The sequence below is a fragment of the Dermacentor albipictus genome, chromosome 1 (genome assembly GCF_038994185.2).
Source record: "Dermacentor albipictus isolate Rhodes 1998 colony chromosome 1, USDA_Dalb.pri_finalv2, whole genome shotgun sequence".
In the NCBI taxonomy this organism is placed as follows: domain Eukaryota; kingdom Metazoa; phylum Arthropoda; class Arachnida; order Ixodida; family Ixodidae; genus Dermacentor; species Dermacentor albipictus.
The window spans coordinates 349017725-349034173 of record NC_091821.1 but is presented as its reverse complement, the minus strand read 5'-3'; the positions used below and the strand labels follow the sequence as shown (position 1 = coordinate 349034173).

Below are 16449 nucleotides of genomic sequence, written 5' to 3'. Positions count from 1 at the left end.
TTTCTGTATTCGATTTCGCACAAGGCGACAAGCAGGCTTCACTCCCTCGTTCCCGTGCTTGCCACAGAATTGACACCGGATCTGCGCACCCCATTCGGCAAAAGCCTTACCGCGTTTCTTCAGCAGAGAGGACAGTTATTGCTGAACAGGTGAAAGACATGCTGCGGAAAAGGGTTGTCCAAGAGTCTTCTAGTCCGTGGGCAGCACCAGTAATCTTAGTAAAGAAGAAGGATGGATCGTGGCGGTTTTGCGTTGATTACCGGAAACTGAATGCGGTCACCAAAAAGGATGTGTATCCGCTTCCTAGAATTGATGATGTCATCGACTGTCTACATTCCGCTGCCTACTTTTCATCAATGGATTTGCGATCAGGGTATTGGCAGGTACCCATGCACCCAGACGATAAGGAGAAAACGGCCTTCGTGACACCAGACGGTCTTTATGAATTTAACGTTATGCCGTTCGGCCTTTGTAACGCGCCAGCAACATTCGAACGATTCATGGATACTATCCTCTGAGGACTTAAATGGGAAATTTGTTTGTGCTACCTCGATGATGTGGTGATTTTTGGCAGCACATTGAGTGAACATAACAGCCGTCTCAATCTTGTTCTGGATTGTGTCAAACAAGCCGGCTTGATCCTAAATGCCAAGAAATGTCGTTTTGGAGAAACCGAGACGTTAGTGCTTGGGCATCTGGTCGACAAAAACGGTGTGAGGCCAGATCCGCGGAAGATTGAGGCAGTCAGCTCCTTCGAAGCACCGAAGTCAGTGCGGGAGTTGAGGAGTTTCTTGGGCCTGTGCTCGTATTTTCGGCGCTTCGTCCCAAGATTCGCCGACGTGGTGTACCCCCTAACATGTCTTCTCCAAAAAGCCGTCCCTTTCAACTGGACATCGGCTTGCGATGACGCGTTCCGTCAGCTAGAATTTCTACTAACATCAGGGCCCATATTGCGTCACTTCGATGCATCCGCACCTACGGAAGTGCACGCTGATGCCAGTGGCATCGGCATCGGTGCCGTACTTGTGCAACGTCATCAAGGAGCTGAACACGTTGTGGCTTATGCTAGTCGCTCTTTGACTAAGGCGGAACGCAATTACACTGTGACCGAGCAAGAATGCTTGGCAGCTGTTTTCGCTGTCCACAAATTTCGACCTTATATCTACGGACGCCCGTTCACTATCATTACTGACCACCATGCGTTGTGCTGGTTGGTGAATCTCCATGACCCGAGTGGACGACTGGCATGTTGGGCTCTTCGACTGCAGGAGTACGACTTCGTTATTTCCTACAAGTCCGGGCGTCGCCACGCAGATGCGGACTGTCTCTCCCGCCTTCCTCTGACGACGACGAAGTGTGACGAAGACAATTTTGATGACTGTTTTGCTCCCATTTCTTCTACATTCCCAGACTCGATGACTTTCAAAGTAGAGCAGGAAAATGATATTGGTTTGGAACCTATATTTGTAGCCGCATCGCGTCCTGGAGCCACCGGTCGATTTTGTGTCCGTGACGGCCTGCTTTACAAGACCAATTATTCGGTTAAAGGCGCACGCTTCCTTCTGGTGGTGCCGCAGAGTCTGCGAACGGACATACTGAGAGCCATGCACAACGATGTGACCTCTGGCCATCTAGGATTCATAAGAACTTTGAACCGGACACAGGAGCGTTTTTACTGGCCCAGAATGCGGGACACGGTCAAGCACTACGTCGCCAGTTGCGAACAATGTCAACGCTACAAGCGCCCTACGACCGCTCCGCCAGGTCTTCTCCAACCTCTGCCGCCGCCTCGCCTGCCATTTGAACAAGTGGGTATCGATCTTCTGGGCCCATTTCCCTGATCATCTAATGACAACCGATGGGTGATCGTATGTGTCGACCATCTGACCCGTTACGCGGAAACGGCGGCCGTGCCATCTTCAACAGCTGCGTCCGTTGCAACGTTTTTGCTTCGATTCATTATTCTTCGACATGGTCCCCCCCGTGTGATCATTAGCGATCGCGGTCGTCAGTTCGTTGCGGACGCCGTAGAAGAACTGCTTCGTCTCTGCAGTTCGCAGTTCCGTCATTCAACGCCTTATCACCCTCAGACAAATGGGCTTGTCGAACGTACGAACAGAACTCTAACTAACATGCTGGCCATGTACGTATCTTCCGATCACAAGGACTGGGATGACGTACTCCCCTTCATCACCTATGCGTATAATACTGCAAAGCATGAGACGACCGATTACAGTCCTTTTTATCTCCTTTACGCCCGTTCACCGCTAAGCTGCATTGACACTATACTACCGTTTGACTTTCACAGCGAGTACTCTGTTGCCAAGACGCTTTGTCTTGCCGAAGAAGCCCGGCGTATCGCTCGTCTTCGTACTGTGGCATCCCAAGACCGATCGAAAGAGCGCTATGACAGCCGACACCAGTCTGTCTCGTACGCCAAAGGAGACTTTGTGTGGTTGTGGACTCCGCAACGTAAACGTGGCTTATGCGAAAAGTTTTTACCCCAGTACACGGGCCCATTCGTCATTGTTGATCGCTTGAGTGACTTGACGTACGTAGTGGCACGCTTGACGTCGACTGGTCGTCGGTCTAGCCGGGCCCAGTTAGTACATGTTGCCCGTCTTAAGCGGTTTCACCCTACGCCTTCCGAGTGATTTGGACTTGCCCAGCGGGCTTCGTCTGGCAACCGGGGATTGCTACGGCATGAGCCGGGCGAGGAGAAGAGGAAGAAGAAGTGAGCTGGTGCAGCCTCAGGACGCCATCTTGACTTTACCATCCATCTCGTCCCTTGAATAAAGCCGGTTTAACATTAACCGTAACAATATATTTTACGTGTGTCCCAAGTACATGGAAAAACGACAGCAACTCGTCTGTTCAGTTGCAAACGTCAATAAAAGGCTGCTATCAGACGAGTTTCTTCTAGACCTTTGGCCTAATGCAAACAGCGCAGCCCTGATAACAAGTGCCACTATAGCCTTTCTCCAAGCCACTGGGCTGGACGTGTGGCTTTATAGATGCTACAACTTTGTGAACTTGTATATACGCATCTCTTCCTAATACCATCATCATTATTCATCAGCCCTTTTCCTCCCCATCCATTTTCCCCAGTGTAGAGTAGCAGGCCAGAGCAAGTTATAGCTCAGGCCGACCTCTCTGCTTTTCTGTAAATCAATCGCTCTCTCTTCATTTCCCTTTCTTATTATTATTCCTACATTTCCCTGTGCTTTCCTGGGCTTAATTTCAGTTGTCTTGGCAAGTTTGTCACTCGACAGTGTGTGGTGGTCACAACATTCTTATCACAAATCATGTTCCCACTAATCGTCCCAACAGCAGCAGCTTGCTGATAAGGCTATCTTCTTGTGTGAAAGTTCATTCTGGCTGAATCAACTTGCGTAGATTTTATTTGTAAAAGAAAACCCAACTGATAATAGTCTTACAGCTGTGACACAGATCCAGCTTGGAAGAGGTGCCAGCTCCTGTATTCCTGTTTGGTTATAAGGAGAGAGAAGCTTGTTATCAGGCAATTTGCTTGGATTTTAGTTGTAGAATAAAACCCAACTGAACGTCTTACAGCTGTGACGCAGTTCCAGCTTGGGCCAGCTCCTGTGTGCCTGTTTGGTTATAAGGAGAGAGAAGCTTGCTGTCAGGCAATTTAGAGCAAAGGGAGTGAGGTGGCAAGGGAATGGACAGAAAGGATGTGAGAATCGAAAAGCCATGTGCAGCATTTCCGCTAGGAGGAGTGAGATGCACGTATAGCTCCCGTGTGAATATGCCACAAAACGGCTTGCCAGAGCAGCACCAAAGCTCTCCCTCATTGATACTTGTAAGCCAATGTGTATCATTATGTGTAAGCAGAGGCAAGGACACATAGTACAATGTCGTACACGTAGTACACGTAGTACACGTAGTACACGTAGTACAATGTTTTGGACATTGCCTGTACTTTCATTGTAATGGCATAGTCACTTCTGAAGTCTGGAGAGAGAAGGAAAAGCTGCGGTTAAGAGTAGGGTGACATTTAACCATGCACAGCTCTGTTAAAAAAGCCTGCTGCATTAAAGCTTGTGAGAAGGTATTGTCTGAGTCCCAAGTGTGTAATTCATTACTTGTAGTTTTGGCAAAAACTATTGTTTTGTGTTTTGGAAACCTCTTGACGAGCTCCTGAGAAGCTTATTGAATGTGCCGTGCTTAGAGTTGTGTACTGTGCGATAAGATTATAAAAGCAGCAATGTCTTTGTGATTTCATAAAATGCTGAAGCCTGATGTGGCCACAATCCTCTCCGCAGGTGACTGCAGTGGTCAATGAATTTCAGCAGTGCCAAGAGCGACGCAAGTCTCGTCTCCACCTTCCTCAAATTATAGTGTGCTCAACAATGTGGACCAGTAGCCTGGACTGCTTTTTACGTATGTCACTCATGCATCAGACTCCCCTGGTCATCCTTTCATCGTTCTCTGAGGCTGCCGTCTATGCAGCAGTGCCCACAGTCATCTGCTATGTTGACCCACTATCGCAGAATGATGCTTTATTAAGTGAGTGCAATGTCTTCTTTAGGCAGTTTAGAGACAATCCAGTATCCCTTTGCTGAAACAAGTGCTCCTTTTGGTCTTTGAAACAGAAATTGTAAAAGATAGCGTTGGCCGAAAAGTGGTGGTGTGCGCTGCAGAAAGAGAGACGGCCATTGCTGTGCATCAGTTGCTCACGTCGCATGACTTGTACTCCCTGCTGCTTCATGATGAGCTTCCCGTGGCCAAGATCTCTGGTAAGGTAAAGTTAAGCCTTGATATAACGAAGTCGATAAAATTGGCAATTTGTTTCTGAAATTTTGTTGTATAGGAATTTGACTTTTTATGTAAATAAGTGCAGTCGCCGATAAATTTTTCTTACATGGAAAAGGGCTGCAATATTTTCTGAATTATCGGGCAATCGAAAAAAAGCAAATTCAATTGGGAGAACAATTAATTTTGTTGAACTTGAGATCGGTGGTGACTGATGTGGTTTCATGCCATGTCGACAATATGTTCCCATTGGCGGTATGCATTAAGTGAAGCCAGACATGCTTTCATCTCCACTCCGCCCCTGTGGCTGATAGTGTCGCTCGCACTGAGACAATGCTATCATGAAGAGCGCTAGTAGTGGGGAGCGAATGCTTCATCTGCCTTTCACTTCAGTGGGTCTCCGAACTCAAGAGTATGCAATCTCCACTACTAAATATGCGGGAAGCATGATGCTGCACTGTCCCAGCAGGCCCTTTTTGTACACGTGACAGTTTACCTCTAAAGCAGGGTGCGTGGCTGCGTATGTGCTCAGCCACGCTTACAGCCATGCGCAGTCACAACCGCGCCAGAAAACGAGACATGCGCCAACTTACCTCTCACTTCTTCGCACACGCCTAATCACGTTACCACAAGCTCGCTCCCCTCCTCTTCTTTCCCTTTGCTCATGCGGGAAGGTGACACTTGTGAAGCCATGAAGCCAACAGCTTTCTTACATCACCCTTGCACGCTCTTACTCACATGTAACGTTCACAGTGCGCCGGATGCAATAAGATCTTGTTGCACTTCGACTTTATGCGGAACATGATGCTGCTCTGCTTTGGCGGCTGCTCTTGTTGTGGGGCACCCAATTTGAGAGGTGCATTCTCAAGCAACCTCTTGTAATTCAATCATTTGACCATCTGTGTCCATGGAAGTTTCCATTTATTGTTTCAGTATTCCTTTGTGACAGCAGTGAGATTTCGTTATATTGAAATTGCGTATGAACACTTTGTTATATTGAGGTTCTAAATACATGGTGTTCTATGAACAAGAGAAAATGAAAAGATAAATACTTTGTTATATAGAAAATTTCGTTACATTGAAGTTCCTGAACTTTTCATGAACTCTGGCATTTGCCTACTGAACTCATGTGGCATTTGTAAGCTTTCCATGCTTCTGGTTCACATATTAGGTATCTAGAGGAGTATCTCTTCAACATAGCCAGTGATTTTAGTACCATTTTTCTTACTTGTTTGCAACTTATAGTGTTGCTGTCCCAAAAGTCTAAAAATTGTAAATATATTTTACATTAACAGTGTTGTACATTTCCTCAGCTTGACTTAAGTAAGGAGCTTTAAAAGCGATAAGTGTATTGGATGCTTTTGACAGGAAAGAAGGTTCTTGAAATTATCTTTTGTTTCCTAAACAGGTTTTTCCCTGAACAGATTTGCATTACTTGTATTTCCAAGTTTAGCACAATTTGGGAGATTTTGCAAAACTTGTTTCATGGGAGAAATTAATATATTTAGCTTTAATAAATTATCTGTTTATGATTAAGTGTTTTATTTGCCCAAGAACATAGGTATGTGACATTCAAGCCAGCGAAATATAGGCTACTATCTCAGCATTTATCATGTATACTAGGCCATATGTAGAATATGCAATGTCACACCTACTTCTGGGTGCTATGCTAAACCTTTCAGTGGCTCTAGCAGGTCTGGATATCTTCAGCGTGTCATCAGACCTAAGCATATCGTTACTGGAATTACATTTTCGATAAGCATGAATCAGCCTTGGGCCGTAATAAACTTCAAGCGCACAAAACTTTGTCACAGAAGCTGGTACAAGTGACAACGGTTTCTCAGTAAGGTGAGTGTAAAGTGAAACAACAGTGTGTAGTCGACTTCTGTTAATTCTCTCCTGATGGGACCGACGAAGCTGGTCCAATTATCCAGTGTGTGGAATTAGACGAAAGGCGGAAAAACACTGAAACATAATTAATTCACATGGCAGTATCTGCCTTTAAAGTTAGCTTCGCCGCAATGCTGCTGTTATGCGGTGAAGCAGTGTAGTTCTCGATGCTTCCACTTTCAATTGAATTGTTTTGTCTTTTTTGCCTCACATTTTCATCTAATAAAACTTTGTTCGTTATATTATTCAGTGAGCTATTTGGAAAAACAATCAAATGAGTTACCTGCAGCTCCTGCATCAAAGAAACAAAGGCCACCTGTCAAAGCAAATTTAGTTACTGCCGACATGTGTTACGATGTCAGTCATTTGTCCCGTCAGAAATAATGTACAGCACAAATATGTAAAATGTCGGTTGACAAGTGCAAAGTGACATATAAGCAAAAAATTCAAGGTGTTAGGGGGGGGGGCACACTGGGCACGTGCCCCCTCTCCTCCCCTACCCCCTAATTTCTCCTTATTGGGATGCGTGGCGTAAGCAACGTGTGACAACACTCGTCTGCCCAGCCACTGGCCAAATGTGTGCCCTCTTCCCTTAAAATCGATTCATGACCCCACTGCCACTGCAAGGTATACTTTTACATTACTGCAATATTAACTGTTTTATTGTGTTCCTTAAATGCAGAGTATCTTGTGCCCCATCCAAACTTTTGTATTCAAGCTTACATTTGTTAATGTGGTGACAGGAACTTCGCCTGTTGGAGTGAAAGAGAACTGTCGGCACCTAAACTCACCGGAGCTAGTGTGCATCTTCATAAACATTTGAAAGCCCACAGAAAATTTTCTTAGCTTTTCTGAACGCTCATCTGTAGAAAACTAAAAGTAACCACAGTTTGCATGTGTAATTTTCTTCATGCGAAAAAGGTTAATTTACACAGGCACATGTGCTGTCTCCGGTCACAGTAGGAGCACCAAGACGCCTAATGAGTTTACTGGCAGGCCTTCAGAGTTATAGATAGACACCCGCTATTTTGCTTCTCAATTCTCACGCTCACGCTCAAATTCTCAATTCGACATGCTGACACACCTTCGCTCGTTGCTGCACCCACCCGCCTTGCACCCTCTCCCCTTTAGAAGAACCCCACCTATATATACTGTGGCGAGGAAAGCATACGTCGCCTTGAAGAAGACCAAGTCCACTTGTCGAAATGTTGGCTCCTGCTTTCACCTTGTTCTCGTTTTGCTCATTGTCTTGAATTTCCATCTCCCGCCTTCCCCGTGGTTTCCTAGTACATAAAACGGTGATACGAACAGGGCATCACAATAATTTTTTTCTTCTATTTATGCACTAATAAACCAATCAGCTTACAAATAAACAATGTGAAAGTTGTTTCCAGCTAATATGTCAGCCTGTAGACACCACATGTTTCATGCAGACAAGCTAGCTGCATTTATAGCCTGATGCAGAAAGTACTAGGGTCCACAAACTACAAAAGCATTATCGTAGTTATTGTGGAAAATTTCTTGATAAGGAACAAGTCCACTAAAGGAACTGTGGATGACAACAACACAGGTAAAAAGGTTATGCTGACAACACAAACTTCTGACTTTAGTGGGAACATTGGGCTTTTGTAAAGTCAGTGTTATGGATACTAAAGGAAAGTATTAAGTCGGGCTAGATTGAAAGATTATGCTTCTTTAATAACAAACTCATAATTTTTAGAGAGAACAGAGCTTTTGTAAGTGACAAAATTATGAAACTAAAATATTGGGGTGGTGCCATCTTTTGTAAGCTATGATACCTCTCTTGTGACGTCGGCACTGGCTGATTCATAGAGAGTGCCATAGAGGGAGGTCACTTCCCAAAAAGATTACATCAACTCGTCCGTTGTGGCATGGTAGGTTTCAATTAAGGAGCAGCAGTGGTACCTTCGGCGGCAATTTTTTATGTACTGAAGTCACATATGGCCCACATAAAACGGTGATAGACTTATATATAAATAATAGATTGATCTAGCTTGACCTAATAGTTTTATTTAGTGCCCCTTTAAATGAATGGCACTTTTTAATGTGCAGAAGTGTCAAATGAATGGACATCCAAGCATCCTGAGGTCAACATGCCCATTCTTGTGATCCAAGACAAGGTGCTGCCTTTGACCAGTATTCGGGATGCTACTGTTCTTGTCCACTATGACATACCCAAATTATCCGAGTTCAACTTTGGGTTTCGGTACTCGTGCATTGCTGACCATATGCGCTCATTCATAGATAAGGTAAGTTTTCAACTTACTCATTTAATTAGTGCAAGAACTTAATTGAAGTTAGCAGTATAGATACTGGCACAGTGCCTTTATAACATTTGCTACTTTTGATGTTGAATTGTGGAAGCAGTGGAGCACAGACATAGAAAGGGGCATTAAATAGGTGCACTTAGAACACAAAGACTGCTTTTGTTAAGCATAGCAAAAAATGGACAAAAAGACAGATATACACAGACACACAAGCAGTTACTATGTCTGTGTCTATTTGTTCATGTGCCTTTCCATTGTTTTGGCACTGATACACTGCTATTAATTAGGGGTATACAAAAACTAGTATATCACTAAATCAAACTTAGTCAATGTTCTAATAATTTGATGTGTGAATCGAATATCAACTATTCAATTTTTCAAATATTTGGTATATTGGCGAAATCTTTCTGCGGAAACCTGCAAGGTGGAGAGAAATGATTAATGAAGGGAAAATTAAACATCCACCTAATCGCAGCAATTGCTATGATTGGGTAGATGTCTCATTTTCCCTTTATTTGGTACATTGAGTGAAAGAACCAGTGTGCTCGATTTTATAATGCAGGCAGCCTTTTTACAGTGTACAGTGTCAGTCAGTACAAGATTCGTTGGTTGGCAGGGCCGATCGAAATAATCATGTAATGCATACAAAGAGAACGGTGACAAAAGCAGCTCGTATTTCAGAATTCAAGGTAGCCTGTATTTCAGAAAGCTCAAAAGCATGTGTGAAAATTGGGCTGGTTAGCCACCGGGAGGCACATACATGATATTGGATACACATGTTCAGGCACACATACAGTCGACTTCTGTTTAGATAGCAACGGAATTGATTCAATTATCCAGCGGGTTGAAGTAAACAAGATGCATGAAGAACGTCAAGGCATAGTGCTGATTCATCTGGCAGTACCTGCCTGATTCTAACACACCCCTGTATCAAACACGCACCTGCTTTTTATGTGTCCAAAGTTGAAAACTAATGTAGAGGTACCATTAAAGTTCTTAAACAAAGTGAAACTCTAATAATGCGTACCCAGTTTTTTAGCCAGCAAAATGGACAAAGTTCTAATATCTGCTGCTTAATGGCAGCCAGTTTTTGAAAGACGACTTTGCCACATAGCATTTTTTTAAAACACGCTTCGCCGCAATATATCCGTGTTATGCTGTAAAGCATAAGAATGCCATAAAGGTGATTTTAGTTTCGCATCTGACTGCATTGCGCAGGCAGTTTTCAGCCCAATTTTCTTGAAAAAGAAAAAAAGAAATGGCTTGCATTACAATCAGGTAGCTACTGTAATCAGGCATTGTGAGCTACCATTATTGCTTGAAAGTATTCCTAGGGCAAGCAGAAAATAGGCGTTTTCAATGGGAGATAACGTGTCGAACGCATTCACCGTCCCTCTAAGCTTTGTCGAGACAGATGCTGCCAGTAAAGAGGTCGCTATTGCGGTCAGGCATGTGAATGCCAACTGGTCAAGTTCGAATTATCTGGTGAAGGTCAATTATAATAATGAAGTAATGAAACTTTGTGCCCATAGAAATTCATGAGCACCGCTCAGGACCTACGATCGGGATTGAAATAAACAAAATATTGAATCTAGCAGGAGTTGAATTAACGGGAGTCTACTATATTCACACAGTTCAAAGCTTTCTGCCCACGTGCGAGTTTAAGTGCGCAGACAGACTTAGTATGCATGCTTACAAACCCAAACGCTGCTTCAACTGCCGTCAGTCTAATCGTACAGGCCATTAGGCCTAATTGGCACAGCTTTGTTACGCATTGGTGAGTCAGGTACAGTTTGGTACTGAATCAATGCAGATATGCTCACAGCTTATACACCATAATTGGAAAGCTAACAAACCACTTCGCCAACAAAAGCGAGTGTAAGGGATGGCTGCTTGCACCACCATTGTTCACGGCGGCCATCTTTGCAACACACCGTATGATGGCCTCCTGTTCTTGACGCCATTTGTAGATGTACATATTCTGTAGCTTTGGCCATCCTGTAACAAGATTATAGGTTTCACAGTGGGTGCGATAGTTTTATGTGACTAGTGCACTGACCACCCAGCTGCAGACATCTGCGTGGATGGCGGATGGACTCAACAAAGAGAGTGTGTGGGCGGGGAGGAGGGGGTTCTTGTGCAAATTTTCTGTTGCCCTCTCTATTTCAGAACATTCGACAGATGGCAAATAACATTAAACCTGACAATAAAGAGACCCCTGCTTCTTACCATCAATGCGACTGTGGTAGGCTCAGCAGCGGGTACGAGGATGATGGCTATGTGTGAAGCAGGGGTCGAGTCACGTGGTGCATGATCTGTGCTTTAGTCTGCCATGCAGATGAGCTGACAATAACCTGCATAGCCCACCTGCCCGTAAAACTAGGAAAACAATTTTGTATTTTGGAGGGGAACTGGAAATGAAAAGTTTCAATGCAATAGAAGAGTGCCATAAAACAAGCCCATAATTAAACATGTAATAAGATATATAGTACAACTTAGCTTCACTACTTCTTCAGCTTCAGAGGGAAAAAAGCACTTGATTCTATTCAACAGACATACTATTAATAATAATAAATATATGTATAGTTATTTCCAGAATTTCACGTAGAACTGAGCTGTAATCAGTGCTGGCATGCTAATTTTGTGTTCCCTTTGATTAGAGCAGACCACACTGTACAGCTTGACCCCTAGGTACCTAAGCTACTGGTAGCTTGCAACATTCTTGTTACTCAATGCTAGTATAGACTCTCGAGCATCTGCAGCCCCATGTTTTCTCACACAAAATTTGTAAGCAATAAAATTTGTAATAAATTTTCTGATATTGGATATTCCCATTTGATATCAGGCTTTTGTTCTTGATTAGATTGATTGATTTGATGATTGATTTGTCTTGATTCAAAATCTACTATTTGGTATTCGCACACCCCTACTATTAATGCTCTGTTGACTTTACGATTTATTTATAAAGTGACGCATTTTTATTATCAGTCTACTAAAGGTGAGTTGACACATGACTCTTAAATTTGCCCCAAAAGAATGTCGACCTGAATTCTAATTCTAAATGTTGTAGTGTACGCTGAAGAACACAGAAGGCAGCAAGTGACACAGTTAACTGATGAGTGAAAACATTACAAGGGATAAAGTTGCGGGTGACTGCCTGACATTTCTCTGTAGAGCCTGAGGCACTTGGTGCTCACATGACCACTGTTTCACCACTTGCCAGACTAAGGCAGCAATATATAAGGCAGAATTTTCAGAAATGGTATGTGAAGATGTTTTTCATGGCTGTGATAAATAAAGTAACGAAGTGTGAAAAATAACCCCTTACGTGGCTTATTAGTGAAGGAATCAGTAATCACTATCTTACACCAGGTTTGAAAGCAAAGGCTTTGTAGTAGTAAATTTAGCTACTTTGGCATCTTATCGCTGGTAGCAATAAGTTCAGAGAATTTTTTCAGTTTCTTATTTGTATATTAGTACTGCTCCTTCCTTTCTTTTTGGTATCAAAACATTTGGCCAGTCACATGAATGTGTCTTGCTGTGTGCATGTTTTAGGAGAATTTCTATACATCTGAAGGACCAGTGGCCCACATGATACTATCAAGCAACAACAGAAGTATTTCAGTACAACTTGTAGAGTTTCTAAACAGGCTCGGCAGCAATGTGCCTGATGGACTGGTTCATCTAGCTGCACAGGAACAAATGGTAAGTTAAACACGCTATAGTATTACATCTGTTATGCAGGCCATATATTTATTTGTTGTAAAATGTTGGTCCCTCTGCGGACCTTCAGCGAATGTAAATGAGAAAAAATTTATTTATTTATTTATTTATTTATTTATTTATTTATTTATTCTACCCTCAAGGTACGGTTGTACATTGCAGAGGGGAGTGACAAGGTAAATACAAAGGCAAATCACAATAGTTGATGATAGAAAAAAATTGTAGTACAAAGGAGCAAAAACTTTAGAAGAAAGCGTCAAAGCTAAATACGTGCAAGTCAATAATAAAAAAAACAAGGAAAAATAAGAAAGGAAGGCAACAATATGGCAAAAACATCGCAAGACATGGTATACAAATAATAAGAATGATAAATAGGAACTTGTAAGCGTGGCAAAAATACATGACGTAACAACAAAAAGGATGGAAAGAAAGAAGGAAAAGAACATATCATATAAAAATACAAGCCATATCTTAAAATTATGGCTTAAGAACAGTTATTATACAGAACAAGCAACTGCAACATTAATTTATAACATGAAACTTTGAAGTGTGGTTTTAAAGTTATTGGTGTCAGTTATGCTTGTAAGTAATGTGGGTAAGTTATTCCAATCTTTGCTCGTTTGGGGAAGAAATGAATATGAAAAGCCGACGGTGTTGCAGCGCGGAATGTTTACCTTTTGGCGGTGGTCAATGCGAGATGAATTGTATAGTGGCGGTTGAACAAGGATAGAATGTAAATATGCGTTGTGGTAGTAGATTTTATGAAAAAGACATATGTGAGATAGTTTTCTGCGGGTTGATAACAGCGGGAGGTGTAGGAGAGCTTTCATGTTAGTGACACTCGCAGTTCTTTGGTAGTTGGAGAATGAAACGGGCTGAGCGATTCTGTATTGCCTCTAGAGATTGTATGAGGGTGTCATGACCAGGGTCCCATACTGATGATGCGTACTCTAGCTGTGGACACATATACATTTACTTTAAACCTAACTTCAACTCATTAGTAATTATATATAAAGTGAGTTCTTCACATCAAAGATCTTAAAAGCTTATTTTTGTGTTATTCGTCATTTATGAGAAACACATGAAAGGTTAACACTAGTATTTTTATGGCACAAGGTAACTTGAGGTGAGAATTTTCTACTAGTAGATTTAATTTTTGTGACTAGATACTATTGAAGCTGGCTTGCTCAATAAATGAAACATGGAAACTTCATCCTGTTTGCAAATGATGCCAGTCTAGTAGCACAGCTAGTGATGCACATGTCAGGACTACATTTTGGTTAAACTATGACTGCCAACCACTGTGTTACTTTCATCCTTACATACCTTACCTTTGTTTGATAAGTTTTTTCTATACAGACTCTACCTGTTCTTGAAAATTAAAAATTTTCATTTGTGGACATTCTCTACACCAGAAACAGCCACTTATCTATGAAAAGTCAACTGATAAGTGTTTAGCCAGAATTACACGGATGTGGAAATTTCTGAAAAATTGCCAGTAGTGAGCTCCACTGCATGACACAAGTGTATATGTGTGTAAGAAGAGATTTATGTACATGTGTGTAAGAACAGAGTCTACCTATTGAGGGACATCACCTGAGGCAATTTAAAATTGAAACAGTGCTTTAAAGTGGCTTGATATAGAGAATTCATGGGAAAAAAGGCCAAAGTGCCAGTGGCTCCGTGGCATGAGTTTTAGAGGTTCTTCATGCAGCTGAGTGATGTCATGCCTGTTACAAGCCACTAATTTGCTGTAATAGATATTCTGCAAATCACCACAATGAGACTTCAGCTCAGCTATCCAGTGAACTATCCTAACGTGCATGTTACTTTCCTTTTGAATTCACAGTTAGTACAGACATACTGAAACATTTTCCATTAGCACACCAGCAGACCCAAACAAAGGAAGACTATTTGCTTAGCCTTCTACTACAATAACACTGCTAATGACTCCTAATGCATATTTCAACAAGCATAAATCTGCAGATAAACAATACCCAAAGCAAAGTGGCTCTAAAACCACTTTATTTGCTGGTGGCAGCAATAATTTATAAAGCTGATATTTTCAGACAATTATCCTGTTCGAATCCTTTGTGTTTCTTCTGTAATAACATAGCAACTGATGAAAACATTCAGGAAGAATGAGAGCTGCTGAAACCTGGGCAAGAAGCTGCCATTGATAAACCTGCACTTTTTGTCATATATGAGCTGTATGATTGACATGTGCCATGTCAGAATAAGTCGAATTTCATTATAACTAAGTTTCATATCTGACATGAAAATACCTTTGTTATATCTAATATTCCTTATAAGCATATATTCATTACGTACTGATATCTGAGGGAAAACCTTTATATTTACTTCATTATATGTATATGATAACTTGTTATGTTTGTGTTCATTGTATCTAAGTACAGCTCAGGTGTAGGTTTATTAGACTGTTTTCAAGTTGTGATGACTGTACACTCTTTCCGAATTTGCAAGCATCACAGCTTGGAACAACCTCGCTAATGGAGTAGTGTCTGCTCCTGGTGTTCCTTCATCCCTAAAAAAATTTTTTAGTAATCTGTTTCTAATACCACAGAATCTTGTTAATACGAACTCTAAGGACACTGGAAATTTATTCAAATAGAATGGAGTTCAAACTAAGGTGAGCACCTTTAAATATTGTGTCCTATCAATGATGTGGTACAGTGCACAAAATAAAAACCGCCACTGGGCTTGAATTGAAAAACTCTTATCTCTCCTCCATCAGCGCCTGATATGTGCCAGAAGAACCCTAGGTTTTGTATAGAGTCCAAGTGATAAGATCGTACCTTGCATGTCATTTAAGTATGGTGGCTTGATGCGTGCTGTCCTCTTGCATGCCCAATGTTGGAGATGATATGATCAAGCGTGCTCTAGGGGAGAGGGGGGGGGGGGGGGGAATATGTGAGCTTGTACAGCAGCATTATCAAGCGTGTGCTAGGAGGGGGCATAGATGAGCATGCAGTACAGCTCCTTCCTGATCCTTTTAAGTTGCATGGGAAAGGAGGGTGCATGCTCCTCTGCTTGCTCTGGTTCGCTCTTGGCTTCCTGTCTGTTATTTCTTGTCATTTTTACGGCATGCAACGTTACAGTAGCTAGCGACTCATTGAATCTTTGCCTTTGGCTCGGATTTGTCTGAAAAGCGGTACATGGGAGAGAGAAATTTTATTCCAAATAACCGTTGTGCAGTTTTAGCATTTGAATTTGCCAGAGTTTTTTTTTTTCTCTTCAGAGACATAGGACATTGCCGAGACCAACAGACTAGTTCGAATCATCCATCTATTTTAATTAAGAGATTTCAAATTATCAGGATTTCGCTGTATATGTGTTTGTATGTATTGCATTGGTATAAACTTCCTCCCTTGAGCTGAATTATGAAACATACCATGTAAAACAATCTAAAAGCAAGGAAACATACCAACAGAACCCATTTCATAATAAGTGGTAATGTTGATATCATCAACAGTGAAGCATGTACGAAAACACTGTAATTCTAATGCCGAAATGCATTGTGTATGAGATGTGTAGGCAGCCAGGCTTCTCTATTGTGCTTCCCTTTGGACGCACTGCATCCACTGCCACTACATTGGATTTGTCAAGGGCTGGCTGGATGTGGTCCTTGGAGGTCCTGTGTTCATCCCTTGTCCGTGTTTCTTTTGCACTGTTTTTCACTGATGGATTCATACCATCTAGTTTACATTGACAACCTTTTAAATGACAAATCTTATATAAACTTGTATTTCTT

At 42.1% G+C, this 16449-nt stretch overlaps 1 protein-coding gene and 1 long non-coding RNA gene across 10 annotated transcripts in view; one reads left to right on the top strand and one right to left on the bottom strand.

The window, feature by feature from the left end:
• LOC135896563 (uncharacterized) overlaps positions 1 to 16449 on the bottom strand; it is a 94927-nt gene that overhangs the window by 36383 nt on the left and 42095 nt on the right. For 2 of the 6 annotated variants that reach the window (XR_010562758.1, XR_010562751.1), the window contains exon 3: positions 15494 to 15577. The exons of 3 other annotated variants lie outside the window; for them this stretch is intronic. This is a non-coding gene — a long non-coding RNA (uncharacterized lncRNA). Of the gene's footprint in view, positions 1 to 10368; positions 10953 to 15493; positions 15578 to 16449 lie in introns of those variants that run through there. One more of the 6 variants, XR_011511347.1, reaches the window with a different exon arrangement.
• Positions 1 to 16449, top strand: part of LOC135896166 (uncharacterized) — a 95324-nt gene that overhangs the window by 42228 nt on the left and 36647 nt on the right. For all 4 annotated transcript variants that reach the window (XM_065424616.1, XM_065424756.2, XM_065424567.1 and 1 more), the window contains exons 17-20: positions 4287 to 4530; positions 4617 to 4760; positions 8740 to 8936; positions 12510 to 12659. In XM_065424616.1, the coding sequence (XP_065280688.1) occupies positions 4287 to 4530; positions 4617 to 4760; positions 8740 to 8936; positions 12510 to 12659 (735 nt within the window). The remainder of the gene's footprint in view (positions 1 to 4286; positions 4531 to 4616; positions 4761 to 8739; positions 8937 to 12509; positions 12660 to 16449) is intronic.